The 20,185-nt window shown below is 37.9% G+C and overlaps 1 protein-coding gene across 3 annotated transcripts in view; it reads right to left on the reverse strand.

Moving 5' to 3' along the window:
- The window catches only part of LOC124287960 (nostrin-like), an 84,215-nt gene that overhangs the window by 47,603 nt on the left and 16,427 nt on the right, over positions 1-20,185 (reverse strand). For 2 of the 3 annotated variants that reach the window (XR_006901351.1, XM_046724455.1), the window contains exon 2: positions 10,895-11,177. The exons of the other annotated variant lie outside the window; for it this stretch is intronic. Coding sequence is in view for 1 of the 2 variants with exons in the window: in XM_046724455.1 (XP_046580411.1) it covers positions 10,895-10,966 (72 nt within the window). In the remaining variant the exon portion in view is untranslated. The remainder of the gene's footprint in view (positions 1-10,894; positions 11,178-20,185) is intronic. 3 annotated transcript variants of the gene reach the window in all.

A 20,185-nucleotide genomic window follows, 5' to 3' on the forward strand; every position in this document is an offset into this window, starting at 1 on the left:
GAATAATGATAAACTACTTAATAGTGAGAGCATGGATTGGAGGTGAATTCAAGTCATGAACTGTCAAGAGGGCAAATACACATCTGTCTACAGACATTGTTCTTCTTATGAAAGCCTGTAAACATCTTACCTACTTTAACAAAGTATGAGCGAGTTGAAGCCTAATGTCAGCCTACATTATTCCAGCCACACAGCAACAAGACATTGACAAAATGTATGAATGACTGGTTGGTCATGATCAGTTATTATGTCATGAAATCACCTGGACTGATTATACTATGATCTTAATGCAAATTTGGCCAGCCCAGTTTACTTCACTATCAATGACTTTGCTAGAGACCTAAGTTAATTGGACACATTATGTTTTTATAAATTTTAATGAGAAATTCTTCTTTACAAATTTTGAAAAGAATATTTTCATTGGACATTTTAGACGACAATGAGTCAAACTGAAACCATGCACAAAATCCAACTTCAAGTTGGACGTTACAGAAAACAAATGAAGCTGGCTCCCTCACATCCCTAGTTTGTTTACAAATTGCATACCAAGCCCGTTACATCAACACATCATCCAGCCTCGACAACAGCTCATGAAGCCGAGGAATAAAATATTACACAATCCCAGGTTTGACCAAGTATCTGAATCTTGAACTTCATAAAGATGATGGTAACTGTGGAGATCTCAACCCTATGTACACTTACATGCTTGTGGAGTTTCTCCATAGCGTTCCAAGTCAAACACAATACTCTGTCCGAGAACAAACACAGATTCACGGTTCCTGTCCTAATTCACATCAGTCTTGTCACACGGAATTCTTGCAATTTCAAAAGTCATCCACAGCAACATCAACAGCAGTAGCAGATCCACAATAGATATTAGATAAACTTTCCACACTTAGATCCCGATCAATACCAGGAGACCACAAGTCCTTTCTTCAACTCATCCAGACAAGCAGAACAGTTTTTTAATACAGCATCACTGTTCAGCCTTAAAAATATTTGTCTCCATGAAATGTATTTAGCTGATCCTCCATGTTTCACAAGAACCTGTCACGTTCAATGACATCTCGTGCACTCGACTTTCCTCTGTTTAATCTGCGATTTATGAACATGACTGCTTCGGCAAGGATTTCAAATCACAATATTTTCCCATGCTCCACAAAAAATTGTCAGCTTTCTCTGTCCGACCAGAGAACGATTCTAATTGGCTGGGAAGGAGGTTTGTCATCCAGAATGGCAAACAGATATAGCTAGTCAAGGGGGTTCGATCTGATTACCCACAAACTTCTCCATGTTTGTCAAGACACATGCTGTTTGTAGACAGGGTCAGATCCGTGGCATGAAACTGACTAGTTGGGTAAGAACACTCTTTCAAACAGCCAGGCAAAAATCTCTGGCTTTGCTCAAAAAGTTTTCAAGGATTCCTGCATATTTGACACAATCTGCCCCCAGGAGTGACTCTAGGATTCTAAACTTCCTGCCACTGGGCATCAAACTGTGAAAATGTTATTTTGCTCAAAAACAGATGTTTATTTATTCACAACTCCATGTCAAGAATATAAAGATACTAAAGACGCTTCCTCCTTATTGTCTCAATATCATTAGTTATAACCCGAATAACATGAATTTGGGAGTTCAAAACTATCATTTGCGAATTTTTCCTCATATTTGATCATCAGGGGACCAATATTATTATTAGCCCCTGAGCAAGTCCACATAAATCTGTGTTGGTGAAACATATTATATTTTTAAAAAAAGATCATCCAAAAAGCATGACATAAATTCTCGTTTTCTTCCCATTTATAATTTTTGAACACAATAGAAAGTTTATGATTTAATTCATGTTATTTGCTGTTTATTTACTTATTATCTTCCTTCAAAGCAGATTTTACAAGTAAGAAGACATGTATACATTCTCTTCCCACAGAGGTTACTTGTCATATCTTCCTACAAACCTCTGTTCTAATACAGCCCTTTCATGTTGCGGGTGTTCACGCTTCGTGATTGGTTGCAATCAGATTTAGTTGTGCAATCAGCGACGTTGTTTCAAAAGTGATCATTTGCCCAGCCTCGGTAATTTCCGTATGCTTCGGGAAAACTTATCTAAGAACCTCTTCTTCTGCGCGATGCGAAAGCGTTTCTTCTAGACAGAACTCAGTCATGTAATGGCGGATCAATGGCGTCTCCATTGTCCTCGTCGACAACGGACAAGCTTGCCATTAAATGTCACATCAAAACAAGTCCCTGGGCCCATTTTGCTTGCATTAGTCAAGTTGTATCTAAGTCGATGTAACACACGTGATCTGATTGGATAGAAAGAAGGGAGATATTTCATTTTGCAATTTTTTGCCGCTAGGGGGATTTTACGAGAACCAGGAAATATGGCCATATTAGAACAGAGGTTCGTAGGAAGGTATGACAAGTAACCTCTGTGGGAAGAGAATGACATGTATAAAGAGAAGCATGAATTTGTTTCTACCCCAAAGAAATAAGTATCATGCTCTGATACATTCACTATTTGAAAGAACCTTCTTTCAAATTGTATAATTTGTTGATTCAAAGCATTTGCAATGTGTGTGTTTACTTACCAATAAACAATCTTTAATATTGAAAATGTTCCTTAATTTGTTCAACCAGTAATTATCAAGATGCAACAAATACATGTTACCACGGTAACACTGGTATGTTTATTGATTCAAGTTGATTTCCCAATGAGGCTGAATTATCTGCCTTCAAAGTAGTTTTTACCTTTAAAATGATTAAACAGGTAAAATGTTGCACAACATAGCTCTCAAGTGTCTACTCATGTTTCAAGAATTCTATTCCTATTGAAAACTAATTTACCTGATTTACAGGCAGTCTGTATGGGGGGCAATTTGGTCTACTGTCAGCTTGATGTGGAAGGATGCACAAACCGATACAAATCATAGGCAAATATTAGTCTGGTAAAACCCACATGCACGGGTATGAGAGACCAGTCAGAGTGAGTGAGTGAGCATGGTTTAACGCCACTTTTAGCAATATTCTAGCACTATCAGCAGGGCACTACTGACTTCAAACATTGTGCCCATGTGGGAAGTCAAACCCTGGTCATCAGTGTGACAAGTGAATGCTCTGACCACTAGGATACCCCTCTACTCCTAATCAGGATAAATCTGTTCCCATGATCACTGGTCATGTCAAAGGGACACAACTCTGTACAGCAGATTGGCACCTTCATAACTGACTTGCCCTTGGCCAGATTTACACTTAGACTACAATAATCCAATCACAAACCAATCATTCAGTTTGTGTCTGGGATAGGCTCTAAACATCTTCATGGTTAGAATCATGTTTCAGACAAAACAACATGGCAATATCTGAGGTACGGTATATATGGTGTTTGACATTTACAGACAACCTGGAAATGGGGAAAATAAAATCAAGTTTCAGCAGCAGCAGCATGAATATAAACAAGACCTTGTAAGTATTTCCTTGCCTTTCTTCTAGATCTAAAATAATGACATACAAGAGGAAACAGAAAAATGATCATCTAAAAGAAAATACTTTTTCACTCTTACCCTGAAAGCTTTTGTATAAGCATTGATTTATATATTTCTGCAATCTAGTATCAAAATGATTTACGGGACAATACAATGCTGACAGCATTGAATATAAATAACTCCAGCAACAGTCCTATATACATGGAATACTGCCTTGTCATGAAGAACTTTGGTTTTAAATCTCCTATTCCTTATCAAACTGAATTTCTTTGGAAGAATTTGGAAATGAAAAAATGGGAAACCTCTGTACACCAACAAGCAATAAAGGAAACATCTGTAAACCAACTAAAAAAAAGGGAAAAGGCAAAACAAATCCAGCACACGCTGTCTACATGAAATAGGATAGCCACTCTTCACCAGAGTGCACAACCGGAAGAAATCAAACAGCGAATTAGGTCATTGGAGTAAGAATGGGAAACAACTATAGCCCGCCTGCCTGTCTGTCTGATATACCAGCAACCCAATGGAAATGTCAGTTACGAGTATATCTGCCAAAGTCAATACATTCCTTAACATCATATAAAATATGGGCAGCCTCGGACAGGCTGTGTTACGAGTGTTATCATCTGCCATACTGATGTATATATGAATATACATATATAGCAGAGACGTGGGGGTAGCCCAGAGGTTAAAGTGCTGACTTGTCATAACCCACATGGTTACAGTGTGTCAAGCCAATTCCCTTGTTCCTTTTCTTGATATTTCTGAAATATTGCAACTCTTCTGGGACAGTTTTTAAACCTCTTTTAGCAACATACAAGGAATATCATAGGGTGCCAACCTCAATTTGATATGTCAGATGCTAAACCATGTCACAGTGCAGTGCCAGATACCATGAAATGTTTTTTTCTGGGACATAAATGCAAATACTTCACTGATAATTTCAATAAAATCCCAGTCTAATTACTTGTGCCAGCTGTGTTCCCTGGTATAACTCAGTAGTTGTTAAACTGGATGCCAAAACAAATTACATGGCATACAAGGGGATGCAACCTGGGGGACACCAGACCACTTTCAGTACTCAGTATTACCCTAATGTAACAGAAAGTATACATGTTATTTATGATACAACAACCAATTTTCAGTGTGACATAATCTAAATGATCCCTGTCAGTTATTGCATAGATTTACATGCTATACAGGTGCTATTGTTTGATACATTAAACGGGATACCAGCACCCTGGTAGAAAGTCCACATGTGATAACATGTACCCAAATGTTTCCTATTCTAGTTGTCAGACATTGTAACAATAGGAAACCTGACTGGCTGTATGCTGGCAGATAAACCCAGTCATGAGTGGCTTGTGGAAAGAGCAGTCTCGCTACAAGGCTGTACTAGATCATCATAAATCCATGGATGAATAGTCATTCTACCTTTTAATAGGCAATCTAGTTCAGCAGACAGAAAGTATACCAGTCTTTTTATCGAGACAAGTTGTTAATATAATATATAAAATAGGAATTATGATTTAAAACAATAATCATTTTCTTAGAGACTAGTGCAAGTCTAAGGAACAAGCTGAAGTGATTAACACTCAAGAAGTTTCTCACGCAATGGCTATATAAGAACTGGGGTACATCGTAAATGATTATGTAGAATATGTGTTTCACAGTTCAGTTGGTGCAGGACAACAGGCAGTGATGCATTACTTCACACACATTACATGTAACTTCATTTAAACATGGACTTCAATATTTGATGTATTTAAAGAGGTGTTAATATACCAACCTGTTTGTTACTGACATATCTAAGTGGTACCCAAGGCTTGAAGATCAAGATGTCAAGGGTGAATTCAAGTGTCACAACTGCCTGTATATCTTGATTTAATCTGTAACTTCAACTGGTAAACTGTAGGTTAAACAAAACCCTGGGGTTGTGATACGATAGGTATCCCGATTCTGTGGGTATGATACGACTGTTCTTCACTTAGCATATTCAGTTTGTTATTATTCATGTTTTGACACCAAAATAATTGTAATGTAATGTATCATATGCATTTGATCGTAAGTGATTATGTATTTAGCGTTTCATATTATAAGGGATATAGTGCTATATTGTTACATCTCTATCTGAAACCTAAGACTAGAAAAAATCTGTTTGATCTAGTGAGTTCAACTAAAATGAATCCATATTACAACACTAAACTCTGAAAATGATGCCAAAAACCCATTTAGATTTTTTTGGGACTCCGATGTATTTGTCATGGATTACTGATGCAAGCTGACAGCCAAGTGGATTCAGTAGCCAAAGATGCTTCATCACAAGCTCCACTCTGGTCACTTACATAAAGCATCTCATGGCAGACCTATTTATTCACAACACATGTGGTACCGATGAGTCAACATGGCGCCAGTCTTCAATATCGGAAGTGATTCTAAAAGGGGCAATTGACTTACACCACAGCAGGTCTGCTTAAAGTGGGAAGAAAGCCCAAAGTAACAGAGGTCTCACATGTTAACCACTTTGGTGAAACCCAGGAGGATGGGTCCTGACAAACATAGTAATCAAATTGGGGTTGAAATGGGACTCAAACCCACAATCACAGGTATCTGCCATGAACAAGGGGACGCGACTCTGCGTAGCAAATTGCCATGCCTTGGATGACTTGGCCACCTGGGCCACCCATACCATGACTCATCATTAGATCTACTCTACCTGAAATATGACAATAGAAGCTTATATTTGGAGACAGCAACACTTGAAATAAGTGCACTTTGGCTAAATTAGGTGGGGTCTGGCACAGTTTTGTTCCCAATTACACAAGTCTCAGCAGCAGCAGCAGCAGCGTTGAAAGAAAACCCAATGACTAACTGGTAAACCATCCTTGTCACTTACTTGTTCCTGTGGCAGCGGCAGACCACAAGCCATGACCGGAAAGTGACACACATGAACTATACACGGAAAGAGTGCTGACAATTACATCACGATACTGTTTAGAAGGATGAATAGTGGGAAGGATGAATAGTGGGAAGAGGAACTGACTGTCATCATGATGATGCTCACGATAAACACGTCCTCCAGAACTCAAGTAGTACTTGTCAAACTGGGTTCAAAATGACAGTGTGTCCTGTTAATGTTGTTTACAGCCTTTGTTCTTGAATATACTGAATTATTCTTATTCTTATTTCTTTTCTCACAAACTTAGATAAATAATATTTTGCATCACTGGAATTGAATGTTTTCACATGGACTCATAGCTCTCACAACTGAAATCCTTTCCTAGAAATCCTACAAAGGTTCCCTCTAGAACACACATTATTATTGAGTGATTAGATAAACCTATGTAAAAGAGGCATGCTAGACTGACATTTAGACCCCAAAGACTACAACCATGTGAACTGCCAATGAGTGTAGTTCATTTGTGGCTGCTGTCAACATGCTGAGTTTGGTCTGCTTCTAAACAACTCTGTTTATGGTGTCCCCATCGTGATTTTCCTGGAATATTGCTACAGTGGTGTAAAACTAAACTTACTCACTCACTCACACTAAACAACTGCTGTAAGCACAAGCACCTTTACTCACACAGGACAACAAGGAATTTATATGAAATCCCTTAAAACAGTAATTTTAATAAATCAAATTTTTGCTTAGGGAAAATATAAACACTTTTTTCCCATGCACTTTATTCCAGCCAAATTTTGTCACTAACTTCCTCAGGGGAGAAAATCCACAGATGTGGAAACCTGGAAACAGAAATATAATACCACATCCATCCAGTGAGTGCTCGTAGAAACATGAGAGTTGATGGTACGTGACTTATGCCATGCCAGGGCTTTACACAATGGGACATATTCAGCCATATGGAGCCACTAAAAGCACTGCAGATTACCACTAAGTCAGTCCATGTGACTCCATTCCCATGTGTATATCAGGTTGGGAGTAACACAAGGGAATAACAGCCAGAAATAATGGCATGGAATAACACAGGGATAATGACAATGATGGAGACAGCTCTGTTGAATATTAGCCTCTGAAACAGCCGTGGCAGGAAGAATAAGAAGGATTATGTGTGTGGCTTGTATGATGGACTGTACATAACCATAAATGATAATGGAATATTTCATGTTCTGTTGCTTTTGTTGCTGACAACTCAACATCATAAAAGTACATCACCATTCAAAGAGTTTCCTATTTTATAAAGTGTAATACGTGTTACATACCATTATTAACAATATTCCCAGACCACCTCAGTGATTATTGCTTGCAACTGTAGCTAAAGCAGTTTGAAAACCACTAGTCCAGAATATCTATTGAACTTGTCAACTAAAAGCATCTACTGAGATTTATACTGACTTCAGACCAGTAGTTTCCAAAGTCTGCAACAGGAGGTTGTGAAAGCCTCATAAACCTCTATGTGTTAAAGAGAGCAAACTGGAAAAACTTTTCCTGTTAACTGTCATCGACCACCTCCATGGTGAACAGGACAGGGGACAATTGTGAGGAGACCGGGTGGTCAGTGGTTTCATTCTCTGGTAGTATCAAATCAAAGACATCATGTCATGAAACTTTTTGATACCGTGCCTTGTGTTCGGCATTACAGGAATGCCAGAGTCAATATCAAGTATTACACATTTTCTTTACCCTTGAATATCCGGGTTAAAACTATCTCCAGTAACCCATGCTTGTCGTAAGAGGATCCTAACTGGATCAGGTGGTCAGACTGGCTGATTTGGTTGACACATGTCATTGTATCCCAGTTGTGTAGATCGATGCTCATGCTGTTGATCACTGGATTGTCTCGTCCAGACTTGATTATTTACAGACAGCCACCATATAGCTGGAATATTGATGATTGCAGCATAAAACTAAACTCATTCACTCACTCATCTTAATTCTGTGACATGGTATCTCACTGGGTGTTCTAAGCAAGGCTTCAACATATCTACTAGGAGGTGAAAATGATTCATATTGGGTAATGAATGCAAATATTTTCTGCTGAATACAGTAACAAGCCAGCAGTTGATGTATTACTCATTATATTCAATGAACTTAAAAAAATTATGAATACTCAATTCCATTGACAGGGAATATTGAAGTGAATTCACGGACGGATACAGTTTAATTCACTGAATATGTAAATGAATTGTACCAACCTAGGTAGCACTATAATAATTGCATATGTGCAGACACAAAAAAGTTACCGCACAAATGGGCATGCAAGTCATTTATAAACAAAATAATCTTGAACGCAACATTAAACCCCATTTCACCTTCACCTTGACCCCTGCACAGCTCAGACAGACTTGGTAAAGGTCACAGACGAACATGCTTCTGACCTTGGTGGGGACACTTTCAATTTAATGTCACATCACATGCCCTTCGTCTACTGCAGCACACTTTCATGCCTTAAACTTTCCTGTATTTGGTCTCCAAATAGGTGACATTTCGTTCGTTCCCATTTCAGATATAAGAGAAAAGCCCTTCATCTTTGCACAAAATTTAGCATTATATAAATGTAACCTTTCCTAAGATCTTTAAATCATGTGTAGAAGCTTAAAAATCAGTGAAGAAAGTATAGATGTTTGAAGTTCAACCTTTTGATAATCTTTCAGTGTGATATTTCAAAAAGATGCCTGTACCTTTAGCATTATAATGATCTCCTTTGAGATCACATACTTGGTAAAGGTAACATGCATCTGCAAAGACAAGTTGTTTTCAAAGAACAAGCAGTGAACTTGTAAATCTTCATCGTCATCACCTTTTATCGTAATTATGTCATCAGGTTTCACCACCTTGTCAGGGCTCGATTTAAGAGATGTTAACCTACTTGCATCAGATAAAAATCTAGTTGCACCAATCAAATTCCAGTTGCACTGTTTTTATTGCAATATGTAATATCAGAAATATGCTATTGAATTATTTAGATGTTTTATTCAGAAGTTTACCCACTCAAAAATTGACTTGTGCCTGGTGCAAGTTAGACTAATAACTAGGTTGCACTTTGTAATATTGGGTTGCACCAGTGCAAGTAACAAAGCACTAAATCGAGCCCTGCTTGTTTATGCTGAAAATGTAGATTACTTCATTGGAACAACCAACTCTGAAGAACTGACTTTCACTGTCTTACAACAGCTATTTAGCAGTGCATTAGGAAACCTCATAGCACAATACCATGTGCATATAAATGATGAACTCATGTATGCAACAAAACATAGATTACCATGTTAACAAAGAATCACCAAAGTGGACATACTATATACAGTAAAACACTTCACCCATACCATAGCATCCCCTAAAATTGTCCATCCTAAACAAATTTTAAATTAAAGAATTTGGGGTACAGTGCTTTTGTTTGTTCAAACCACACACAGATATATTCCAGCAATAAGAAGGCAGCCTGTAAATAATCAAGTGTGAAACAGACAATCCAGTGATGGGCATCATAAGCATCAATCTACAGAATCAGTATACGATAACATCAATCAAGTTTGTGAGTTAGACCATCTGCTTCCCCTTATTGCTCTCCAACAACAAGCATGGGTTGCTGAAGACTGGTTCTAACTCTGATCTTCACATGACAGGGCTCGATTTAGTGCTTTGTTACTTGCACTGGTGCAATCCAATATTGCAAAGTGCAACAAAGTTATTAGTCTAACTTGCACCAGGTCAATTTTTTGAGTGGGTAAACCTCTGAATAAAACACCTAAATAATTCAATAGCATATTCTTTCATTACATATCACATTAAAAGCAGTGCAACTAGAATTTGGTCGGTGCAACTAAGCTTTCATCTCAGGTTGCTCCTGGTGCAGTAGATGAACATCTCTTAAATCGAGCCCTGCATGAACTTAGGTACATGGATATCTTACTTTGATTGCAGATATCATATCCCCAGCAGTAATCATAAAAATGCCAGTTTTGGAATAACAAAATCAAGACCAATATAGCTTTGCTTTAATGCCCTTGCTACCTCTAGAGTGTTATAACACTTTATTGCAGAAATGTACTAAATTTCAGCTGATAATGGAGAATAATGCAGCATTAATTGGTTAATCTCCCATACAGAATTTAATTATTTCTGTCTGCATGTGCGAATGATTCATCATCATCAGGTTATAGGTTATATGTTATATCTGCAAACATTCCTACAACACAGATGCCAGTCAGACAAGGAGGGAGTTCACAAGATATATTATATGCATTGTACAAGTGTACATGCTCCTCCACCTCTACTGGAGCCAAGTGGAGCCAAGGTCAACAAACAACATTTGTAAAATGAATAAATGGAAAATTCTCTCTCAAACAAATACCCACATGCCATATCAATGTCACTTTTAATCCATTTTATCAAACACCTATCCACATGCAGTAAGAATTTTTGTGTTATGATGTTGATAATCCATGCTGTTTACCTTGGCAATTTTCTCCATGGGGTAGGGCAGCATGAGGCTGTTGATGACTTCCTGAATGGGCTGTGGCATCATATTGGAGATACGACGGGAAGCGACTGTTGCTCCGATGACGACGTGTCGAACACCGCTTACACAACAGAGTGTGACTCATTCCATCGGTCACATGTCCCAAAACACAATTCCAAGTGGAATAGATATAGAATCCTCCAAATATCTAGATCAAAGATGTCGAACTTCACAGTCTTGAATATTGTTCCAAATATGTTTAGTTTTTATAGTCTCTCTGCATAAAAAAATATTCAGTAAGAAAATTTGCACTCTATATGCATGATCACATGATGATGGGTAAATTAAATTTCCATTTCATTCTACTACATTAAAATTAGAAACATCGAAGAAGAAACATCCATACACGTCATAGGAAAGGACAATTTCTAACAATGTTCAAAAGAATATTGGTTAATTGCCTGAATTCTTTAAAAAAAAAATGTCATTGCAAATTCCATGCAAAACTACAAGTTACAATAGTTCACATTTTCCAAATATCAAAGACGTTCAAGATTAGGACTGTATCAATCTGTGCCAGGAACTCAGAGCATCAGTGTGACATGTAATCAAATATGTAACATTCACTCATAAAGCATTCGTTTATATCTCTAATATGACAAGGACAATCAGTCTTCATTAGGCCAGTGACAGCTGTTCTCTTGGGCTGTTACTTGCAAACATTAACATATGCTCATCGGGAAACGATATCATCCTTACGTCTACACTGTACAGGAACTCACCGGGTGATGTATGATGTTTGATATTACTGTTATTAAGCACTGACATTTCATATTTAATGTCGCGATTACTGCATTAAACATGCTACATCGCAACACGTAAGTGAGAGTGTGAGTGGTGGTGCTTGTACTAGTCAGGGCCCCGTTTCACAAAGCTCTCGTAACTTTCCTCGTAGCATTCCTACTTCCTATACTGCAACACTGACTTACGATAGTCATAGCACTATGTGAAACGGGGCCCTGGACTACAGAAAGTGTCATCATTCCATCCCACCAAGATGTACCGTCACATTGATACCCCACTGAAACAGAGCACACTGACTCAAAGTCAAACACTCTTAGTTTAATCACGCTGATGTGAAGTACCAGGCAGAGAAACAACAAGTACCATCATTTAACATTTTTTGGTTGTTTGAAACAGGAGCAAACTTCAATGATCCCAGAACTCCCCGCACATTTCAAACATGGTCAAGGGCATGTGTGGTTCAAGAGGTTGGTTCTTGTACAGAAATTCTAATTTTAGTCTTATATGATCATGATGATAGAGAAAACCAGAAAACTGAAGCACACTTAATCATAATGTATTTTGAAAGCCATTTTTACAAATCTTATCCTGAATATATATTCAGTTGAAATATATTTGTCTTTGTACACAAAGTGGCAAGCTCATATTTTCATGCAGAAATATCGAAAGATTACAAGTTTGACATCAAAGCAATAAAGAGAAATTTACAAAATATCAATGAAGCTCAGAAAATATGGAAATGTAAATATGGTGGAGCTTAGGGGTGTAATGATATGTCAAACTATTGATACATTGACACTGTTTGCCCTACTGTTTACTATATGTAACCCTATTTATATAAACCCTAGTGTCATTCAGACATGCATAACAGTTAATAGTTTCAATAGTCAAAACTACCAGTAAATAAAATATATATTATGTTCTGCAAATTTCAAATCTGCCGTGTATTCATAAGAAAGGACTTTGACAGGTTCAGATGCTGTGAAGCAACAGGGATGAAGATGTATTACTTTGACATTGTCGGCAAACCTCTATCCATGTGTATTGCAGTGCACTGATTGACATAATTATCAAGCCTTAACATCAGTTCCCGCCTATGGCAATACTATTCCAATACTGTGTAGTACTATGGAAAGAAAAACTTGATGCCCTAATAATCCAAAATTACATCCATATGTGTCCACCATAGATAGGCCTGAATGTCTGCACCACTTTAACTCCAGCCAATGGAACCAGGAGATCTGAGGATGGCGCCGTGAGGAATGGTGGTCCATAAGTTATATCTACACTTGCTCGAATGCTGCTAAAATAATATCTGATTTTGCATTTCTTGGTTCAATGAAATATCAGTACGAGAGACCAAAGCAATTTCTAACCCAGAAGAGTACTGCGTGGTGTCGATATGACACGATTCTATTACAGCAGCCTTCAATGTGACGCCACGATAAGAGCCACTCACTTAACCTCTTCAGACATTCAAGCATGCCTTGCCCTACTATCACCCTGCTTCAAGCACACGATTGTTAATTCCAACGCAGCCACGTGCATGATGAAGATATGAGACATTTAATAAACTGATTAAGACAACATGTGTCAAAACGTACTCAGTCTTGCTTTTTGGCAGATTAACTTTATGAAATTACTTGAGTTTAGATAAGAAGGGACTTAAATGGTGGGGGTATAAAAGTGTTATAAATCTAATATGCCCACACAAAATACGAGTGGCAGATTTACATGTACTTGTCTTAAGTCTAAAAGCAAATATATACTGAAGTCAAGTCTTACAAATAAAAAAGTCAATAATAACTTCACACACTCACCAATGAGCGCAAAATTAAAAAAAAAAGGTAGAAAAAATATGAAATCTGTCATTTGAGCATATATAATGCAGCACAAGTCCCATTCATTCTATTTTCAGCCAATCAGGAAACAGCAATCACTTAGCAGGTATGGCCTATTGTTTTGGTTTATGGAAACATGAAAGAAGGTTCAACCAATCCAATGTTGTGGATATCTCTTGCAATACATTACACATATTTCACCTCATGTCCAGAGACTGATTCAGATACATTTGAATATTAAAGGTTAAAATAACCAGTTAAGTGAAGACTTCATTATATTTCTAACATGCTTCACTCAGAAATGTAGGGTGATATATGTTTTCAGGTATTGGATTGGTGATGTTAATTAACTAATATTATTCATCAACAGTTGAATAAAAATGTTTGGGGTAATAATACTGTTACTGCATGACAGTTGAATGGCTGAAACTAGTTGAGGTGAGAGGTTTAACAATACTGATAGATATACAGCTATATGCCATGCTGCTGAAACTAGGTGTAGTGAGAGGTTTAACAATACTGATAGACATACAGCTATATGCCATGCTGCTGAAACTAGGTGAGGTGAGAGGTTTAACAATACTGATAGACATACAGCTATATGCCATGCTGCTGAAACTAGGTGTAGTGAGAGGTTTAACAATACTGATAGACATACAGCTATATGCCATGCTGCTGAAACTAGGTGTGGTGAGAGGTTTAACAATACTGATAGACATACAGCTATATGCATACAGCTATATGCCGTGCTGAAGACATAACTGCTGAAACGGTGTGGTGAGAGGTTTAACAATACTGATAGACATACAGCTATATGCCATGCTGCTGAAACTAGGTGTGAAGAGGTTTAACAATACTGATAGACATACAGCTATATGCCATGCTGAAACTAGTGAGGTGAGAGGTTTACTGATAGACATACAATACTGCTGAAACTAGGTGGGGTGAGAGGTTTAACATACATAGCATACATATGCCATGCTGCTGAAACTAGGTGAGGTGAGAGGTTTAACAATACTGATAGACATACAGCTATGCCATGCTGCTGAAACTAGGTGAGGTGAGAGGTTTAACAATACTGATAGACATACAGCTATATGCCATGCTGCTGCTGAAACTAGGTGTGGTGAGAGGTTTAACAATACTGATAGACATACAGCTATATGCCGTGCTGCTGAAACTAGGTGTGGTGAGAGGTTTAACAATACTGATAGACATACAGCTATATGCCATGCTGCTGAAACTAGGTGTGGTGAGAGGTTTAACAATACTGATAGACATACAGCTATATGCCATGCTGCTGCTGAAACTAGGTGAGGTGAGAGGTTTAACAATACTGATAGACATACAGCTATATGCCATGCTGCTGAAACTAGGTGTGGTGAGAGGTTTAACAATACTGATAGACATACAGCTATATGCCATGCTGCTGAAACTAGGTGTGGTGAGAGGTTTAACAATACTGATAGACATACAGCTATATGCCATGCTGCTGAAACTACGTGTGGTGAGAGGTTTAACAATACTGATAGACATACAGCTATATGCCATGCTGCTGAAACTAGGTGAGGTGAGAGGTTTAACAATACTGATAGACATACAGCTATTCCTAAACTAGGTAAGGATAGAGGGTTTAACAATACTGTAACATACGAAGCCTACTGCCGAAACTAGAGGGCTGCCAGTACAAACAGGTGGTGAGAGGTTTAACAAGGGCAGCTATATGCCGTGCTGCTGATTTGTGTAGAATCGTTTAACAATACTGATAGACACTCCGTGCTGCTGAACTAGAGTAACAGGTTTAACAATACATATCAGCTATATGCGGTTCTGTTGTGGTGAGAGACTTCACTCTAGACTTGTTGAAGGTTTACAACTGTCCTACTTGCTGCTGAACAAGTCTGCTGATAGACATACTGTCTTGGGAAACTATGTGGTGAGGATTTATTGATAGACATATACTTCAGAATGGTGAGAGGTTTAACAGACATACAGCTATATGCCATGCTGCTGTACATACAGCTTAACTGCTGGTAGAGAGGCCTTAGAATTCATTATATTCTGATGAGGTGACACCACCTTTCAGCTGCTGAGTTGTTGGGGTGGCAATATGATGATCTCTCTCTGCTGATACTATGGTGTGAGAGTGATTACGATAGACCCAATATAGTGATTGTATTTTATATGTTGATATTATGCTATTGCTGCTAGGTGTGAAGCAACCTATATGCCGTTGCTGAATCTAGGTTCATTGAGAGGTTTTAAGTTCCAAAGATCAAAGGCAGTATATCAACATTCATTTTAATCTCTGGACATAGCTCTAGTCAAGTCTATCTAGCTGGAAGATATTCTTAAAACTATTTCTCTAAACACATGCATGCACCTGTGTGCAACACACACTCACACATTCGAGTGAGAAATCATGACAAAAACTCTTTACTGGAGGAATGCATAAATCTGAACTCAGAAAATTTTATTCATTCTCTGCTTCCTGGAACCTCTCTACATTGAGGAAGTCAAGAATCCTGACAGACAACAACAAACCTAGCCAAGCAGGATTCCTAAATAGTAAGGATAAGCTGTACCTACTGCCTCGAGGGCTGCCAGTACAAACACAAGGGTATTTGTGTAGAATCTACACAGAACTGTAACACTCAACTCTAACAACCATATCACTTTCTGTTGGGCTTCAGACTTCACTCTAGACTTGTTGAACAACTGTCCTACTTTCAGAACAAGTCTGCATAATGTCTTATTGGTCTGGATTTATTGGATAAGATTCTTCAGAATGTCAGACATGGAATATTTCCTGTAAAACTGTACATAATTAACTGCTGGTATGACTTTCCTTAGAACGATTATTCTGTTGTATCACCACTTTTCAGCTGGAGTTGTTGGGGTGGCAATATGATGCATCTCTCTCTATACAATGGTGCGATATGATTCATATCCCAATACAGTGATTGTATTTTATATGTTGATATTCATTTTGCATGTGAAGTGCAACCCTGAATCATTAGTTTTTAAGTTCCAAAGATCAAAGGCAGTATATTGTAGAAACATATAGGCTGGAGGGCAGTAAGTGGATGTTAAGCTATTTACAGCTAACCAGGAAATACCAGGGATAATTCAGTGTTTCATGTTTGTTTCTTTTTCAGAAAAAGAAATGTTTGCCATTTTATTAATTATTATACACAAAAAGTGGTGATAAAATCAAAAACAAAAGAGCAAATTGTTAAACATTATTGTGATTTAAGTTTGGATGAAAGAGATTGTTTGGCACATAAATGATCACAAAATATGCCCTAAATCACTCTCCTAATTCATATCACCACCATTCATATTCTGTTCAAACACATTGATTTTGTAATTTACCTTGGAAAGAGGGTGGGGAGGACTCAATGGTCCAATTTATGTCCCGTTTGATCAAATCATTTCAGCATACAATCGCTGCCCAAAATGGCCTGTTGAAATAGTCTTTAACATAATCATGATAATGCAGTCTGTGCAAAACCCCTGAGTCAAGACCTGGACTCATATGCAACATGTTCAGTAAATGATATTATATTTTAGCTTACTAGATGAAGCATAATTTTACTACAATCAGGCTTCCAACTATTGGCTGAAGCTGTATGCTGTAACATAATCAGTTTCTACTACACTGAGAAACTCTGTTCCATTCTCCTTTAAGTGATATGTTTAATGACCACAGTACAGAGCCTAGACTTTAAAGATCAAGTCATATTTACCAAGTCTGAAATATCTGACTTTTCCAAGGAGAGGCAAAAAGCCATGAAATCACTTAGCTCTGCTATAGATACCGGTAATTCCACCTGTTGGCCTCTCTTGCCAATCTCAGTGAGACCAGAGTTACTGGTGTTAACCTACCTACCAAGATCACCATGGAGCTGGGGTTATGGTTAAAGAGAATACCAAGTCTTATTCCCTACTTCTAAAGCCAATACTTGGTGGCCCCTGCTGGAATACTGCTAGGAGGTGCTGATGTTTATATTGTGTCAATGATTCAATATTCAATCGTGTGAAGTGAGCTAGTGTAAACTGTCTGTATTTAGAGACACTGAATGAACTCAGCTGTTTACTTAACTAGAACTATGTCCTGGAATTTCATAGCTTACATCAGCAAACACAGGTTGATATGGGGTTATCAAGCATTGTCAGTGTGCTTATCATGGTGTCAAAACGGGATTTAGATATTGTGTAATTTGCTTATTATCAGTCAGTAATAACATTGTGACATTTATATGATCTAGGAGTGAGTGAGTGAGTTGGATTTTACACCACTTTTAGCAACATTCCAGCAATATCACAGCGGGGGACACCAGAAATAGGCTTCACACATTGTACCCATGAGAGGAATCGAACCCGGGCCTTCGGTTTGATGAACGAACGCTTTAACCACTAGGCTACACCACTGCTCCTATGATTTAGGAAGTAATTCAATGAAGGGGTAAGAACATGGACAAGCCACAATACTATGTGTATTCAGATACTATGGGAGTAATTGTTTATCGCATTATAGTACTTACATTTACTGGCAATTTATCATTCATAATTTTACACAACCTAACTTGAACTGTATGTATCACAACTCCAGGGTTGTTGATTGATGGATTGTATTGTGCACCTTGTATAATGGTACAATATTGTATATTGTGTTATCAGTATTGTATCATGGGTTTTGTATACAGTGGGTACAATGTGTGAAGCCCATTTCTGGTGTCCCCCGCCATGATATTGCTGGAATAGTGCTAAAGCAGCATAAAACCAAACTCACTCACTCAATTGTATACAGATCCCATACTATATCATGCATCATTACACCACCATAGTTAGGGGATAACTGTACTGTGTTTGACGAATTGGGGATGTATACCGGTGGTTATATAGCTGCAAATTCAGTTATATCGGCGACGTGTGAGAGGAGCCGATATAGCGTTAAATTTGCGGCCATAAAACCAGTACAGTTATCCCCATTCTAATTCAACTCGTTTTACGCTTTTTTTTTCGTGAAATAAATTCATTATTTAAACTAGGTCAAAGTTTGTCTAGGTCAAAGGTTAATCATATCACTGCTTGAACTTACACCATCGCCAGAAAAAGTAGTTCCCTTTTCAAACTACACACGTTTATTATGTGCACACAGACAATGATGAATAGATCATAGTATCATAGATAAAATGGATGGAATTATGATGAAACCTCCCTCTAGTTACAGAAATGAGCGGCCCGCTGATTCCTCAACTACGGGCCATTATCAGTTCTGTTGTCAAATGACGTCACAGGTGACGTCACGCTCCATAATGACGTCATAAATCTTGTTTAATGATCTAACAGTGTTGGGTCAACAGCCCGTTAAAATTAAATTTATGATACTGTTTTGTCTTTTTTAACACAAATTCCACCCATTTTAACTGGATAGGGGAGTTAATGGACCAATGGCTTCTGCAAATGACAATGTCCTGCAAAACAGCGTTACCCCAGTAGAGTAGAGATACATTCAAAGGTTCTGGTGAATCGGTTTTCAAATTGCGACCGTATATGCTGATTATACGGTCGGAAATTTATAGCATTGACCAATCAGAACTCGTGTTACATACTAAGTCGAATTAGAATTCATCATTAACAGTGCTTCTTACATGTGTGCATCCACAGAAAGAAACACATCAGTTGATCCTCATTCTGTGTGCAACTTCTGTAACTATCACCCATCCTCACTGAAACCCCCCTCCTGCCTGGCCAGCGGCAGGAGACCAATCTCCCAGGCAGATCTAACCAGGTATTGATCAACAAGCCTCTGTAGCTATATATAGCAGCCAGGTCATCATGGAACAGTATGTAATCAGGATGTGCCCCAGTGCAGAATAATGATACTACTCCCTCCTTTACATAAATACACACACGCTTGTGGGAAACGTGGTGATGATTTTGTGCATGAATGGTTTGGATGCCATCATATGTTGCAATATTGATAATATTTTACTGTTGATGTACAGGTACTGATATAAGTAATTATCTTGAGCAACAGAAACATTTATCATGTTTGAGATGAAAACTGAGAAGCCAGAACAAGTGGATCAGCCTAGTCACACTTTCTACCATGACAGTGATAAATAGCACATGGGCAATGTATAACTAACTGTACACATATAGAAAAGTTAATCTTAGTATTACTCAGTACGTCAATATATCAGGACACTTTTTGCCATGTTGAGTTGATATATTAATATCAACATATCCAGTCAATAACGCCCTGAATCTTATTCCACAGGACAAGATACTTACATGTGGTGAGTGATATGAGATTACCATGAATATATGTCAATGATTACTTACACTGTAAGCTCAAAACAATGAAACATTGAAAACTTTAACTGAAAATTTCAAGAATGATAATATATCAAGAAATTCAACTCCATGTCCAAAGCACCATGCTTATCACAATCACAAGGTCAAAACAGAAGATATAACCAGAGTGCTGACATACCCATCACTACAATGACACAAGTACTGTGACCTTGTATATAGTAACACTCACAGTATTTTGGTTTTGTGAATGCTCAATCAAACAAATAGGTTCCTGGTTTCTTTAACAGGTTGCTGTCATTAAATTTTAATCATA

The sequence above is a fragment of the Haliotis rubra genome, unplaced genomic scaffold, assembly GCF_003918875.1.
Source record: "Haliotis rubra isolate DU_JTF1 unplaced genomic scaffold, ASM391887v1 Scf41, whole genome shotgun sequence".
NCBI classification, from domain to species: Eukaryota; Metazoa; Mollusca; class Gastropoda; order Lepetellida; family Haliotidae; genus Haliotis; species Haliotis rubra.